This window comes from Lytechinus variegatus, chromosome 2, assembly GCF_018143015.1.
Source record: "Lytechinus variegatus isolate NC3 chromosome 2, Lvar_3.0, whole genome shotgun sequence".
Lineage (NCBI taxonomy): Eukaryota > Metazoa > Echinodermata > Echinoidea > Temnopleuroida > Toxopneustidae > Lytechinus > Lytechinus variegatus.
In genome coordinates this window covers 69109745-69126210 of record NC_054741.1, presented here as the reverse complement: position 1 = coordinate 69126210, position 16466 = coordinate 69109745, and the positions used below count along the sequence as shown (strand labels likewise).

The following is a 16466-nucleotide window of genomic DNA, read 5'->3' as shown; positions in this document are numbered from 1 at the left end:
TATTCTTGTTTTCAAACTGCTTTATGTACTTGGCAAATGAAAAGTGTGATCTTGACCCGATTAAACCAATTCTTATTTTGAAACCTATATCATTTCAAAGCATACATATTCAGATTTATCATGATATAAAAATCATTTGGGCTCAAACATAATTAAAGTGTGAAAATAGCAGCTTTTGTCAGGTGAAAATATTTATTTTGTAGCATATTTTAGATCAAAATTTTAACCTATATTACAAAATCTTTGAATAAATCCAAACACATGACCTGAAAAAATGATTCTTCTTCTTTACAATGGTACCAAATTCATGAAATTCGATGCACAATTAGAGCAGCAATGACCGAATGAAAAGAGGTGTTTTGGTCCGCATCAAGCTCATTAAATATGCAAAACAACTCAAGTCATGAATATCACTTGGATGAAAGAAGCCACTTTCTTGGGACCTGCAGTCTGACTGAGATCGGAAATGAGTAATGATGATAAGTAGCGGTCTCTTATAGCTTAAAACCATATGAGCCATCAGTTTTCATGGGGAATTTCAAACAATTTGGATTCCAATCACGCAGAGTACGGCAGAGATTTATGACCTGCAGACATTAGTTCCACTGGGAATTGCCATGTAATTTCATCATCTCACTTTCCCTGACCCGAAATTCGCCCCAAGGCAAAGCCTAGTATGGCTGAAGAATTTCTCGGTGGTAAATAAATTTTGTTTTCCCCACATAAGTTTCTATTGCAATTATTGTCAATGCTTTTAACAAAGTCTGGGGTCAGCAAATAATAATCCACTCCCCATGAAAGCTGATCCCCATATGACTTTAAGACTGCAAAATATGACCATATATCATAATATGACACTGAAACTTAATGGACAGATCTATTGGATACATTATATCACCTCTCCCATAATATAAAAATATGTGGGTTTCTATATGTCTCGGACAGAGACACAACATTTGCTCCTGCGACAATTGCTACAGGCTTTACCGGGTACTTCATCCAAGATGTAGCGTTAGGGTTGCAAAAGGGTTTTATGTTAGGTTTAAGGTAGGGTATAGTGTTAAATCCTGGGTTGTAGTTGGTTATTCGATAAGTCTGTGGAATTTCTAGGGGAGCGATTGTCACCGCAGCAAATGCCATCCAACTTTCTCGGTCATCAAAATTAGCTTACATTACACTTGAAGCAGTGACAGTAAGCAACTAAACCCTAACATCAATAATCCAATTCTTAATGGTCCAAGGAATGATGATATGTTTTGTTCCTGTATAGCAGATGTCACATTATCTAATGTCTCTAGGTACTTGCAAGGATTTTTGATATTATTACCGTGGCCCATAGCCTGGCAACCTTTTAAGGCTCACAAACGACTCGAGGAATTAATTCCTGCCAGATACCCTTTAGTTTAACCTGCCGCTGAATGGAAACAATTTACCTCACCTGGGTTGAGTGCAGCATAATCTGGATAACTTTCTTGCTAAAGGGAAAACACACCATGGCTGGGATTCAAACTCACAACCCTGTGGTGAAAGACAAGAACAGACACATGGAGTGGCCACATCATGTGCAACTGCTTGACAGATATTCAATGGGGATTACATATTACAGTTGTGTATAGTTGAAAGTCTTTATATGCAATATCGTCCAGTGCAATTATAGCTCAGTTTAACTTTGAAATAATTGCCTTGATACAAGATAAGTCACTTGCACATTACTCAATGTGTGCCTATAAGATAGGTCAAGCATCTTTCTGCCAACATGAGATAAACAGTAAATAAAAATAGAATTCTAGTAGCAAACCATACACTAGTACTCTCTCCTTACTCATCTCTGTGGGGTGGTATCTTGAGATGACGGAGATACTTCCAACATACTCTGAAGCCAGTTATGACCATTGATGATCTTTGTGGTGGCAATCACAAACTCGGTCGGAGCTGGAAAGAAAATGATTGAAAACTTTTATTTGGACAAGCCGCATTGAAATTTGTTGAAAACACAGGTGGTCGCAACAGTGGGATTAACTGCGTTTATGTGATAAGATTTCTTAATAATCTCAAGCTAGGCAAACACTACATCATCTGTTTGCAATCTGATTTTTAAAGAAATTCAATATCATTTGATATAAGTATTCCAATTCATAGAATTTTAACGATCAAAGATCTGAATAGTGGTATGAATACTAAAATCAAAATTCTGGTCTATTTCAAGCCTCCCTGTAGGAAAAAAATGAAATTCAATTCCAACTCATGATGATGTGATCATTGGCAGTGACCTGAAGCAGATTTGCACTTCATTCCTACCACACGGCATGAACCAAAGAAGAATTCTGATTTCTAGCATTATGCCCAACTTGTAAATAAAATAATTTTACCAGTTTACTTCTTGCAACTTTCATATTTAATGCAAATTACTATTTGATAATAAAAATTCATGCTGTTGTTGGATCAGGGAGGTGTTTCATGAAGGTTGTCAGCACTGACTAAATTGTCAGAGCTGACAATTTCAAAGAAATCCTTGGTTTTGATTGGCTGAGAGGCACTTGCCTCTGACTGTCACTACGGTAAATGTCAGAGAAAGTTAACTAGTCAGTGCCGACAAATTTCATGAAACAGTCCCCAGGTAGTGTGCTGCGGGCTTTAGAAATTTTCACCTGGATTGAGTGCTTTAGAAATTTTCACCTGGATTGAGTGCTGCATAAAAGGGCTCCATATCTTGCAGAAGGAAATAAACAACATGGTGTGGATTCGAACCCACAACACTATGAACCACTAGACCATGACACAACCAAAATAAGCTTAGAAAGAGATAGATATACAGAGAGTAATAGATGATACTCACCATCTTCTTGCTGTGAAAGGAACCTAAGAGCAGCAATCTCTGCATAGGTGACCCCTCCAAGGAAGTAGATTAGTGTTACCTTTGTTGAATCACCTTGGCTATCTCCTATCATAGGCCCTGGAACACATCAGAGAAGAAATTACAGAGGAGTTCTACAAAATAATTGGGTACTCTTCCAATGAGCATTAATTTCAAGAAGAGGTCTTCAGTGATTTATCATATTGTCCTAGATATAAGATACATTAGTTCTGACAATTTCATGCAAGTATTTTGAAATGCTGAAAACTATTTAGAAAAATAAAATATACAGAAAATAGGAGGGGGGCTGCCTGTCAGGCTATCAACGTATCCCAAAATAATAGATGAAATTTTTCATAAGTTATTCACATTTTTTCCTTTATGTTTTCTTATAATGGGGAATGATACAGGTGGACCGTGGAAGGGATATCATTCACACTCAGGGACATCAATAGTACCATTGTCCTAAAAGGGGACTATAGATGTTCCTCCAATGTGAACAATTTCAGCCATATCCTCGAGCGTCATGGTATATTTGTATACTGTCAATAACTGCAATTCCCTGTCAAATTTTTGAATGTCTGTAGAGCACCATGACACAAAGATTTGCAATAAATTGCTAAATGTCAATGACCAATCAAGATCATTATTGATCGCACACTTTGATCAAACACTAACCATGAACTAATCAGAATGCTTCTTTTATATTTGATACCCATTGCAAACCTTTGTGTTACTGGGCAGAGATGGTGGAAGAACTTTCAAAGTTTTGGGGGAAAGAGATGTTTATCTGTAATATTGACAGAGCACTATTTCATTTTGCAGTGAAATGACCCATCAAATTTCACAATATAAAGAACAATCATGGATGTATTTACTACACCAAAGGGCTTCATGCAAATTATGAAATAATTCAGCTCTACTCGATCATTCATCACAACATTGAAAAGGCATTGCTGGATCATTCATAAAAAACATTTAAAAGGTTCTTTAAATTTAAAAAGAACGGACATGCAGAGTGGAAAATATATCAATAATTACTTTTCTTCTGGAGTCCTGTGGGTAGTACTTGCGTCTCTTCTATCGTTGGACCAGGGAGAAGTCTCAAGACCTCGTCTATACTACGCCATCCGGGTCTTGCCAAGAACTGGGCCAGCCTTACAGACAGAGGGGCATATCCACTGAATACGTAGGATATATCTGTCGGGTTCTAGGATTAACAACAGAGAACAATCCAGGATAATTCACTAAGTTGCAAGATAGGCCTGCACACGATTGTATATTTAGGTGTTGCATCCAGTACTATCGGTTGCAACAGTAATGCAATATATACCAAGAAAATGAATAGTTTAACAAATGAAAACACTCAGACTTAAGAATATTTCGGTTAATGAAAAGTTCACATTTTCCCTCAAGGGGAAAAGTGACATGTGGATTGATAAGGAGTTCCAAATGTAATAAACTATTGATGACAAGGATTAATAGGCAACAGATTTTTTAAAAACAGCTCTATTAATATTGGAATTTTTTTAAATGAACATGTACATAAATGTATGGAACAAAGGGTGTTGGGAGGGAAGAATGGTGACAATTTTTTTTTCATTCATGAATTATGGTATTTCACCTTTTTAATTGTACTAAATGTGATAAAATCATCCTAGCTGGCATTTCCTATTGATGAATGCCTAGATGAAATGGTGAAATTAAACATACCTGTTCATTCACATCTTCCATGACTAGCTTCAGTGTCTTTCTAATGGTAGGATAAGTTTTCTGTTCCTGGATTCGAAGCAAGCCTGCCCTCTCTAGCTGCTGCAGAGACAGATTGTTCTCATACCCGTATGTCTATCAACAGCAAAATATAAGTGTGTTTTTTAACCAAATAGTATATGTAAGACTGGATTTCTCAACAAAGTTATAACCTATGACAGGATTGTTGCTCTGGGTGCAATTTACCAAGGTATATGAGAAATACAAGAAAATTAACAATAGTTGATTTTAAGGTAAGTGTTGGTGTGGTGTTGGAAGTACAATTCAGATTACCTTTCTCAGCATGAAAGTTACTAAACAGTAACTTTGCCATCCAATTTTAAGACCATCGTAAAAATGCTCAACGGCCAATCAAAAGCAAGGATTCCATGGTAGTTACAATTGAATGGCACAGTTGCCACATCAGTTATTGTCATACATTTATTTAATTTTCAATGGTCTACCAACCTGTAATATTTCTCTTCTGTAGTAATCAAATATCTTTGGTTTTAATCCATTGTTTGTGACTGACTGCATACATAGAAGTCTTAGAACCTGGAGAGAGAGAGAGAGGATGGGAAGACGAAGAGCATCATTAGAGAGGGGAGGTTCACCCTGACAAAAAGTTGGTTTTGATAAGAGCAGAAAAAAAAACCAATAAAACATTAATGAAGGCTTGGTAAAATTCATCAAAAAATAACCAAGCTAAAGATTTTTAAAGTTTTGATTTTGACATGTGAGCAATTCACCCATATGTCAATTGATATTTCATAAAATCCAATATTCCCTGATAATTCTAGATGGTTTTATCTGTATATTCAATAAATCAATTCATATATGATTCTAATAGGCCGTTCTCATTACGCTTTCTAAAACTAGTTTACTGGAAACCGATTCAGGAAACCACTTTGGAAGATCGCTTTGCTAGCGTTCTCACTTGATCACACGAAAGTGGTTTTCAAAATCACTTCACGTAAAGCGCTCTTGTTGCTATGGAAACGCTCTCAGTGGGGTGACACGTTTCGCGCGAAATTCGAAACCGCAGCATAGGCATTCTACACCTGTCGTGTGGAGTAGCGCGCTCAAAATGTGCGAAGATCGCTTCCCGAAGAACGGTTGTGTCCTCACTTACGCTAAAACCAGTTTAACGAGGCAAAGCGATCTTGAAAACTACATCGCGAGGTGGTTTTCTAAACTGGTTTGGAAGATCGCTTCCAAGACCGCTTTGACCGTTCTCACTACGCGTTAAACTAGTTTCCACAAAACTAGTTTCCAGTAAACTAGTTTTAGGAACGTAGTGAGAACAGCCTCTAATTATGAGCCATTTAAATATGAGAATTAATGGAATTTATACTACATGACATTATTTCATGCATTGACACACCCTATATCATTGCAACTGATGTTGATAAAGGATATTTGATGTTGCAAAAATGTTGACAATCATGATCCCATATCTATTTGAAAACTTTAAATTAAATAATCTTAGCAAAGATCAAATACTCTGTTGATAATACTAACCTTGACCAATGGTTCTTTCCTTGCAATGCAGTCTTCTATATATCCATTAGCCTTATCTGTGTCAATGCCATTCATGAATTCTGCAAAGAACAGAGACAGACAAACGGAATGTGTTTAATTATGCTGATAATACAATTTAAGAGATAGCATTAGAATTTTGCAATCAAGCTATGGTCACTCTGAAAGCTTGTGGGAACTTTGGACATCTCACATTCGGGTCTAAATGAAAAACTTGTTGTTTTTTAATGTTTATTTACCTGAGCAGTCCATTAGCTCACTAGGGCTGCAAAACTAGCAATATTATTTCATTTCATTTATTGTTTTTTGCAACATTTCTCATGACAAAATTCTGGACAAGAAATACATATCTGAAACTTGATCAGAATATTAAGACAGTAAAACTTTGATGAAATGATATTGGATCCAAAATATGTCACCTGTCTCGATGATTTATTTTATTTATATTATGTTTCAGTCAATTCTACCTTGAAATGATAAATCATATACATTATTCTCTTTAATCCACATACCACAACAAGGCCCCACTAAAATGATAACAATGTCCCCCGAAACAATATCTATTCTCGCACTTCCATTTTGACCTCTAAAAATGTTATGAGAACATTAGTTTACAATATTAGATAATTATAAAAGGGGACCAAATTGTGATTTTATACAGATGGTTGTAATCGAATACCTAGACAAATCATCAAGCAGCCCTCAAGCTCACTACTACCAACAGAATGCAGTTGACATATTTGACCTCTGACCCTACTGACCTTGTTGTGTCTGTAGTGAATCCATGAAACTTTCTTTATCTGTTCCTTCTTTGATCAGTTCTGCAATGGATGTATCTGATGAAAAGAAAACAGTCACATTAGATAGTACACAGAAACTTTTAATTCAAGATTATTGTTTCACAAAATAGGAAAGTAACAAGACATTCTCAAATGCATAATCACATCATATAATTTTAACCATTTTTTAATGATTTAAATCACTAAACAATTTTGGCTCCTTACAACAGCAGCAACAACAATAACGATAAATTTCCTGCTTGAGCACTAATTCAATTTGGCAAGGCATTGATTTATCTTTGCCACTCTAGACCAGGGTGAGGTAAGTGGGTATAGTGATATTTTTTTTAATTGTTGTTGGTTGTGGTGGTTGGTTGTTGCTATGTTGTCATTCGGATTTTATTGTGTTAATATTATTATGGTGACATTTTTCATAACATCTGTTGTTGGCACTATTATTTTAGGTAGTGATAGAAGTTTTGTTTGTGTTGTCACTGTTTTTGTTACTGTTGTTAAAGGAAGTGGTGGTGGTAGTAGTGGTGGAGCTGTAGCCATTGCTGTTTTGGGAGTATTAAAAATCCTGTGGTGATATTACTCTTAACTTTTTTGCTGGTGGCAGTCTTATGTTTGGATAAGGTGGTGGTTGCATTGTCATCATTTCTGTTGCTTAGAACTGTTAAACAAGGATGATACTGTCATAATCTGTATTACTCACGTGTGGCAAGAGACATCTTTGCAGCCTGTATGTGATGAAGCTTAGAGACAAATTGTCGGATTGCTGACACTGATTTAGCATCTTTACGTTCCTAAAAAGATTTAAGGTAGGATATTTGACAAATGCAATTTTTAAGAACTTGATTTACCTTAACCCTAATTCTCCCGGGGGGGGCCATAATGGCCCCCCCCTCAACAATTTTTGCGATATATCTGCTTCGCGACATTTTTTCACCTCGCAGCTCACTGACTTTTTACATTCAAGTCTCGCGCAAATTTTGAGACCAAATTTGTGACGCCTGGGTACGCGGTTACGACATTACGCAACATTATGCAAGTGCATGTCAGACCCAAAATTGCTCATAAACGTGATTTCATGTACAAATCCAATGCAAATTGCGTATTTAGCCAAAATTCATAAATGTATCATTATTTCTACTTTTACTGATTAAACTTAATTAATTTTGCCTTGTTTATGATCAGAATTATGTCTGGAACAATTTCCATTGAAAAAACAATAAAAAAAAGTAAAAAACAAAGAAATACATAAGAAATTCATAAAACAATAAAATACATAAGAAATTTATTTCCAAACGAAAGTTTTTTTGAATTACGATTGTTAAAAATGCTACAAAGAAAATTTTTACCAAAAATTAGCATTCTAGGAGCTTTATTTAGTGAATTAGAGCAAAAAGTATGATTTATGCATAAATTAGCATAATTAATTCATATAAAATAAAATCTCATTATTTTGGAAAATTTTACCATACAGCCTTGTAGATTACATCGCACACTACCAGCGTGCAAATTTTTGCGTCGCTCGCGCAATCGGTGGCCGAGATCTTAAGGGGGGGCCGTAATGCCCCCCCCCCGGGAATGACAAGAATCAAAATACCCCGGGAGATTTAGGGTTAAGAAACAAATAATTAACTCATGTCAATTTTTGATCCTGTGAACTACTTTTCATAAAAGCAATCATGAAAGCCTAGAACAGAGTTAACATACCCACTCTTAGGGGGTGTTGCAAGAAAATATTCTGTTGCAATTTTACAACTGATCACTTGTAGCTATAGCAAATCAGATTACACTCCTTGTTCCATAGAGCAGTTTAGCAATCAATTGCAAACTTATAATTAATTGCACGGTATATGCTTGATTTCGGGAACAAAAGTAGACTTGCAATTGATCGCCCCATAAGACCAATTAGATATATTTCACCCATAAAGTTTTCTGAAATAACCAAGGTGACAATTGCTTACTATAATTCAACAGCTAATATTTTCTTCAAAATTTTGTCTAGAATCACTATGATTCAATAGAACATAAAACACGAAACCATTTCAAAGAGTGCAAATTAGAAAAACCATTAATGATTGCCTATTAAAATAAACATCAAAATTTACATGGATCTGATTTCTGTTCAATAAAAAGTAAAACATGGTGTGTGTGGGTTTTTTTTTCAATTTTTCTTCATTTATTTTGGCTTTCTGATAACAAATAATTTCATTCATTTATATTCCTAAAATATGCACATTTTCAAATGTTGCTCTATTTTGAAGGTCATTGGGTGACCTTTAGTACTCTTGAGTCTTGACACATTTAAAACAGAACAAGATCAAAGGGTTGACTGACTAGGAAAGGAATGATGTACATTTCTGAAATCAACCTTCCTGTAATTAACATCATGCCTCCTGGACATCAACATTCCAAATCAACAATATTGTAAATTACATCAGGCCACCTGTCAATCTTATTGTAAATTTCAATCTGTTGGAATGTTGGCATCTAAATCTTAGTAGATATCTGTCAATCACATTTATTGATTAGCTTTTAATAATCAAATCTACTAAGGATGTATGTCCTTTATATAAATTTGCAATTCAGAAATAGGAGTAAAATCTGTTATTACTGTAAGGGGTATGAGAGTACAAACATAAAAACATATTTACAAAAGATATACAAGCATAATGTGAACATAGTAGTATATAAAAATATTCAGCTTATATAGAATACAGAGTAAATACAACATGTAATGTACATGAATGATATAACACAGAGAATTAAGAGTTTAATATGGATTGTATAGATTAAATAAACAAAAACTAGTATGACTCCATTGCATTACAAAACTACAAAGTGCTCTACTTCACTGAAGTCATCCCTTCCTACTTTTTATGAGTCATACAACAGAATACTGTTCAGTTTTCAAATACAATGTCAGTAATATAACGCACTGTGTATTAAGTGCAGAGAGTTGAGCTCAAAAGTTAGTAAACCCCATAATTAAAGTGTTCAAGTTCTACCATGTTTTTTCATAGATATTTAATTGTGAAACCAGGTTATAATCGAACATTGTAATGTTGTTGTCTTCATGCAACACTCAGCATGAGGGAGTGCATTTTGTGGTAGGGTGCACTAACTTTTGAGCATTAGTGTATGCACATAGTAGCTGCACATTATTAATAGACCTATGGTACTACTGACCTCATATTGAGCTGAAAGGATCTTGGCCCTACGGCTGAGTTCTGGTCCTACAGCATGGAAGTTCCGATCCCTGATAACAGAAAAGAGCTCATCGGCAGAGTTAAGTTGGACCTTCTTAGGCTCTGATGGTAGATCCTGCTGCTGTTGTTGTTGACCTTGCTTCGGATCATCATCTTTCTTGGCGAATTTCTCTGGTGGTAGTTTGACCGTTGCTGGAAAAACATTAATTCAGACATCAATATCAGAGGTATTTTGAAGCAATGTGACATGACTTTTATTTCTGTAAAATGTTGATAATATGTCAATCCCATGGGTCCTCCCCTTCTCATTTCTCTCCTTCTCTCTGTTCAACATCTTCACATGTCCCTCTCTCCCCTAACCCTCCCCCGTCTCTCTTCCCCTCAACCCACCCCTCATCTTCATCTCTCTCTCCCTCATCCCCTCACCCCTCTGTCTTTCTCATGCTTAACCGTTCTATCTCCATCTCCCTTTCTCCCTCTCCCTTCTCTATCTGTCTCCATCTCTTGCTCCACCTTCTATTCCTTATCAACCTAGCTCCATTCCTTGTAAAAGACAGTTTCTTAAATTTCAAATCTGCAACTCGATCCAAAGGTAATTATTTTTGCAACACGTCAGTTACAATGCAAATTAGAAATAAATGAAAAATTCCCAACAATTTGTAAAACCAGAAATTAGAATAAAGACATATTTTCCCTACCATTTGTGATGCCATAAATTTCATCGATGAGCCCTTCATAAGTGAGTTGTGTCATGAGTGGGGTTAACAGGTCAACATTACGATCGATGAGAAGCAAACAATCGATCTGCGGTGCAATGAGTCTTTCTGTACCTGCCATCTCTCGTCTCATTCTCATCACCATATCTGTCACTTGCTATATGCCAAATTAAAGAAAGAAAAAAATTTACACTAAAGATATATTTTAATTAGTTGGCTTATTGCAAACAAGACAGACTAAAAAATATAAATCAAAATACATTTTGAAAGTTGACACATTTTTCTGAAAGTGGGAGCCCCTTACAAAATAAACACAGATGTTAAAGCTTCAAAAACTAACAATTCTTGCAACTGATGGGAATAGGGATGGGGGCCCAAAAGAAAGCAAAACACTTATGAAGTTGGAATTGTCATTTAACCCCCAAAAAGTTTGGAGATCTAATTTTGCCCCTAGTCATTTTTCACAATAAATTTGTAATGCAGAAATCCCATCAACAGAGATTGAGGGCCTACAAATTGTATTTCACTCACAAACATAGTTTAGAAATCAACATTTCTTTGTGAAACTAGATAGATTCTTAAATGCATGGAATGTGTGTAGTTGAAGGTTATGTCTACACTATTACCAGACCAATATACAGAAATTCTAAAATTTTCCAATGACCTCTGTGACCTTAGAAAATTGACCTGAAAATCTAATCAAATCATTGTCATTCCTTTATGCATTTATGAGCCCAGTCTGAAATTAAACCCTGAAACATTTTCTTATTTTCCCAAAAAAATCTATTCAGATCAATGCATTTTAATCACTTTTTGAGGGTATGGTATGAAAAAAACAGGATTTCAAAATCTGTGGAAATCAGTGTATCTGCAGAAGAAAATTACAGAAAACTTGGTGAGCAATATATTGTTGGTATTGAGACATAAGGTCCCATGTTACTTACCCTAGAACACTCTCCTTTTCCATATATATGTGGGATGATGCCATAGAGAGCTTGTATTTTCATCAATGACTTTGCAACATGGAACATGGAAGTAGGATCACCTTGGAGGTAACAGTCCTAAAAAAAATCCCCCCAAAAAATTAAAAAGATTTGGGTTTAATAAAACAAAAATAAAAATGCATTTCATCAATTTAATTCATCATCACTCTCTTTGGATCAAAGTACCTTAAAACGTCTGACAGATCTCAATATATAAATTTCTAAACATAATTACTCAACAACAATCTTTTTGTTTTTCTTTGGTTGTAATAAAGTATGCATCATTTAGTTCATGAAAAATCCAATAATCATTTTCTATTGAATGATCAAATTTTCTCATGGATCAGGGATTCAAGAAGTAATGCTCATTCCGATGGCACATTAGGCTGTAACTCTAAATAAGTTAAGGTAGAGCCGGCTAATCACCCCAACCCCTCACCTACCAACATCTATTACAGAGTAAATATACAAACCTTGAAAGCAGAATCGGACTCCATAGATAATATATCACTATCTAAAGGTAAAAGATCCAGATTATATTCTCCTACTGTAGTCAGTGTTCCATAAACCCCAAGCTCCTGCAAGGGAAAGGGAGAATCCGTTAGCATTGGTATAAAACCATTCATAGACAAGGTGGTGATGTCATAAGCCTAATCTTCTTTTTGGTGAATGTTATAGATGCTTGAAATCAAATAGTTTTCATAGAGAGTGAATTACACTACACATAGCTATTTGCTAAAAGCATTATAAATACCTGTCAACTGCTGTAAGACACAACTGGATAGGCTGTCGACCATGTGTCAAATGTATGAGAATATATGCACATAGGAGAATTGCGCTATATAAATGGATCTATTATCCCTCAAATTTAATTCAATTCTCAAATTCATAAAATGTAAAGCAGATATATACAATATGTGGATGGGGAATTACAATATAAGCCCATGGCTGGCAAAGCAGTGATCCCCTACATACATTATTATTATGAAATATCATGACTTGCTGCCCTTTGATGTTCAGTAAGAAGTTTGTAGAATATTAAAGTAGTTCTAAAGAATTTATATTTCAGTCCAGGGCAGTTTCATAACACTGTCTTAGTTCTCTCACAGCAACTAGTGTTGGATGCACCAAAATGCACATTAATATTTTCCCCAATGTTGCATCTGTACAATCTGTCTTTAGTGCTAAAAAACATTGATTTGCCACATCCTAGTCATTAGTAAGGTGATGCATACTGAACTTTATGAAATTTGGCTTTAACAAACACCCAGGTCTCTCCATGACCATAAAATCCCTCCCTGAGTTTTAGGCAATTTTAATGTCGGGGAACTTACCGTCAACTTTCTCTCACAGAGAAGACTCTTCCTTGGCACAAAGAAAATGTGGAACTCTTTGCGGAAGCGTCCAGGGGTTTCCTCCGCCTTGCGGATATTGTCTGCAACTATGGTCATCAGGTCCAATCGAGGGCGCACAATGAAGATGACATTCTGGATAGTACCACCTGCACCGCTGGACGAACTCTTCAGAGGCAGATGACCAGGTCGGAGGGGGAACATACGGTCAACTTCATGTTCCTAAATGATAAGACATAAATGTGGCACTACTTTACAAAAATTGTAAATTTGTTATAATTTCTTTGACATAGTATAAACTAGACAAATGAGACTTTCTGAACAGCTCAAACTTTCTTCGATGTACAAAGAGCTATGGCCTATATGCTACCCTACTACCATAAAATGGCAAAATGAAGAAAGTTAATTTTTGTGTGTCCAAGTGAACTCGTCTTCAATGTCAGATGGAAGGTGAGACAATGGCACTGCATAGATACCAGTGTAAATCAGAGATAGAACATTATTTTCAAATACCTCTTTTTTAATTATTTTATTTTTCTATTTCTTCTTCATTAAGATTTTCTTCTTGTCAGCTTGACCTCATCAAAAGTGTTTTTAGATGTAGGCCTATAGCAGAGCTGCCAACCTGAACAAGAACATTTCAGTATTTTTAAAGCTGAAAATCAGTATTTTGGCAAGGAAATCAGTATTTTCAAAGAAATACCATAGGACAACACATAATACTGAAACTTGAGAAATCAGTATTTTGAATGAAACCATCAGTATTCTTCTCATTTTTCAGTGCTAAATACTGAAAATCCATACTACTTGGCAGCTCTGCTATAGGTATAAGTATAGCCCCAACACTAATGTTGCAGCAATAAGAGCAATAACACCTTCATCGATCATTAAACAGCTGTAGACAACCTACCTTTAATAAGGAATATTCAGCGATGAGCCCAATAGGTCCCGTAAGAAAATCATCCCAGACAACTGCCTGCATGTAAAAATTATGATAAAAAGAAGGATAATATGGGTCATAAACCTGCATGTAAGTTATGTGACCTGTCGTGCTAACAATTCAAAAAAAAATTGTAAGTGAAATTTTGATTGTAACTTTGATTTGATGAATATTTTGTCAAATTTGAATTGAATTGATTTGAAATTGAATATTCAATTGAATAACTTTTTAGGACCAATTTAAAAAAATAATCAGTATCATGCTTATTTATTTTCTTTTATTAAAAACAAAATATCACAATACTTTTGTTTTGAGGACTTGTTTTTTCTTACATAAATGCACATTTTTGTTACAAAATTGTTTTAATAAATCCCCAAAGACAACATTACTCCTGTCTAACGGTAGATCTAGAATCTACATGTACATACATTACCAACAACTGGCCTACATAAAAGTTATATGTAAATTTACAATCAACCCTAGCTTGGCTCCACTCACCAATTACAGATACCGAAGTTCTAACTTGATCTGTACAGAGACTCAATGGCCATATGTTTATGTATTAAGTTCAGATAAACCAGGGAAGTGGGAGTTGCCCAAGCCAAAGTAAGTCACTTTTTCTCCTTTTAAGTTTTTTTTTCTGTTTGGTGCATTTAAGGCCAAAACAGTATATTGATCTTTATTTTGGGCCAGTTCTATATGTTGTCATGAAATAAAGACAAAAATCAAAAAGCCCCCCTTTTTTTTATTGTTAACCCCCTAATGGCGGCTGCACGATCACGAGCCGTCTGTGTACGAGGAGATATAGAAAAATGTTAAAAAGTCCTCGCAACAGACTGTTGCCAGCTGTCTACCCTACCTGACCTGAACCGATATCCAGTTCAACATATTCAATACAAGTAAAGTCATGTATTGTATTACCAGACACTATCATGATTCCAGACCCGCAGTTCAATTTCATAAGGCAATACATAGACCAAGATTGCAAAAACAAGATGAAAAAATAAAACTTTTACATGATTTATGTCTAAAATGACAGAAAATGCTTAAAATATCATAGTTTTGCATGAAACAATTAACATAATTTCTGAAGGAAAAATGGGCCTGATTTGCCGAATTTCAATCTCGTCCACTCCTTCTGTTGAATGTTGAGGGGGTGTGGTGTATGGTGATCCTCGAAGGGTAGTTCTCAATGTACCATCACGAGTCTTACCGTGATTAGAGCCGTCGACAATCGACAGCACATCAATAGAATTCAATGAACGTCACAATACGAACTCAACTAGCATAAAAAGTGCCATACAACATGCAGTTGAAACGCAAAATGTTAGCAAACACAAATTTTTTACCAACATCTGCTGAGATTCGACAAAGAAAAGCTAACAAAAACTTAGAATTTACTCATATAAATAATATAAAGAGAAAAAAATCACACCAATTCTTTCTTACATCATTTTTAAATCCTATCTTGACCCATCCGGCGTGCATCTGGAATCATGATGTAATATTTCAGGGGTATGCAGCATGTGCGATGCAAAGAAAACGGTTGGCAAATATAAATTATTTATAAGATAATTTTCATATTCATAATTTTCATATTTGGAATATTTAGCAAGTGCGAATTTTTTGTTTGTATTTCCTCTAGTTGTCATTTTTAACGCACTGAAATAAAGGTTCCGATTCGGAAAAAGGATACACTGCCATACAACAAAGTCTGACACACCCACCCCTCAAGTTCCCCCCCCCCCCCGGGCCCCTTTCTCCGTAATGCAATACCAAGCTTAGCCGGCCACACTGCAGCTGTAGCTAGCTAGCTAGCTACGGTACGGTACCGTACCGTACCGGTACCGGCACCCGCCCCTTGGCCTTGCCAAAGGCACAGGCTCGTCGGTGACAGTGTCGTGGAACTACTTAAAGATACCCGCTAAATTTGTAAACGAATTCTAAATTAAGCAAATCATCGGACTCACCTTACTCCCTATGCATTTGTCCAAACAATCTAAGAGTTCTCTTCTGGCAACTTCTCTCCAAAAGGCTAAATTCACACGTCCACTGACAAGATGTGTGGCCATTTTTCCTTCTTCGTGGATAAAGTACCGTTCTTGCAGGCCGCACTGGCCTCGCCTCGGTCGCTAGCGGGGGCCGGTACCGGTGCAGCGGGTGGACGTGGATCGGAGACTGCGTACATGACTAGCTAACGTAAAAAAGCCAAAGAGATTTCATTCAAGAGAGTGGTTGATTCCATGATTTCACTAACGACACGCAGGCAATTTCCTAACAAGGGGGTGACACGGGGGCACGTCCCTGCCCCCATCGGCCTACAAAAAAAAATGGAA

At 36.0% G+C, this 16466-nt stretch overlaps 1 protein-coding gene across 1 annotated transcript; it reads right to left on the bottom strand.

The window, feature by feature from the left end:
• Positions 1–763: 763 nt before the first annotated feature.
• LOC121408803 (vacuolar protein sorting-associated protein 33A-like) lies at positions 764–16260 on the bottom strand. The gene is made up of 15 exons (XM_041600447.1): positions 16101–16260; positions 14101–14166; positions 13173–13412; positions 12312–12416; positions 11800–11916; positions 10838–11012; positions 10120–10331; positions 7637–7727; positions 6904–6978; positions 6125–6204; positions 5072–5158; positions 4568–4699; positions 3896–4064; positions 2837–2953; positions 764–1932 (listed from the first exon to the last, which is right to left on the bottom strand). The coding sequence occupies exons 1-15, from the start codon at positions 16200–16202 to the stop codon at positions 1823–1825; spliced, it is 1878 nt and encodes a 625-aa protein (XP_041456381.1). The 5' UTR covers positions 16203–16260; the 3' UTR covers positions 764–1822.
• Between the last annotated feature and the right edge of the window lie 206 nt (positions 16261–16466).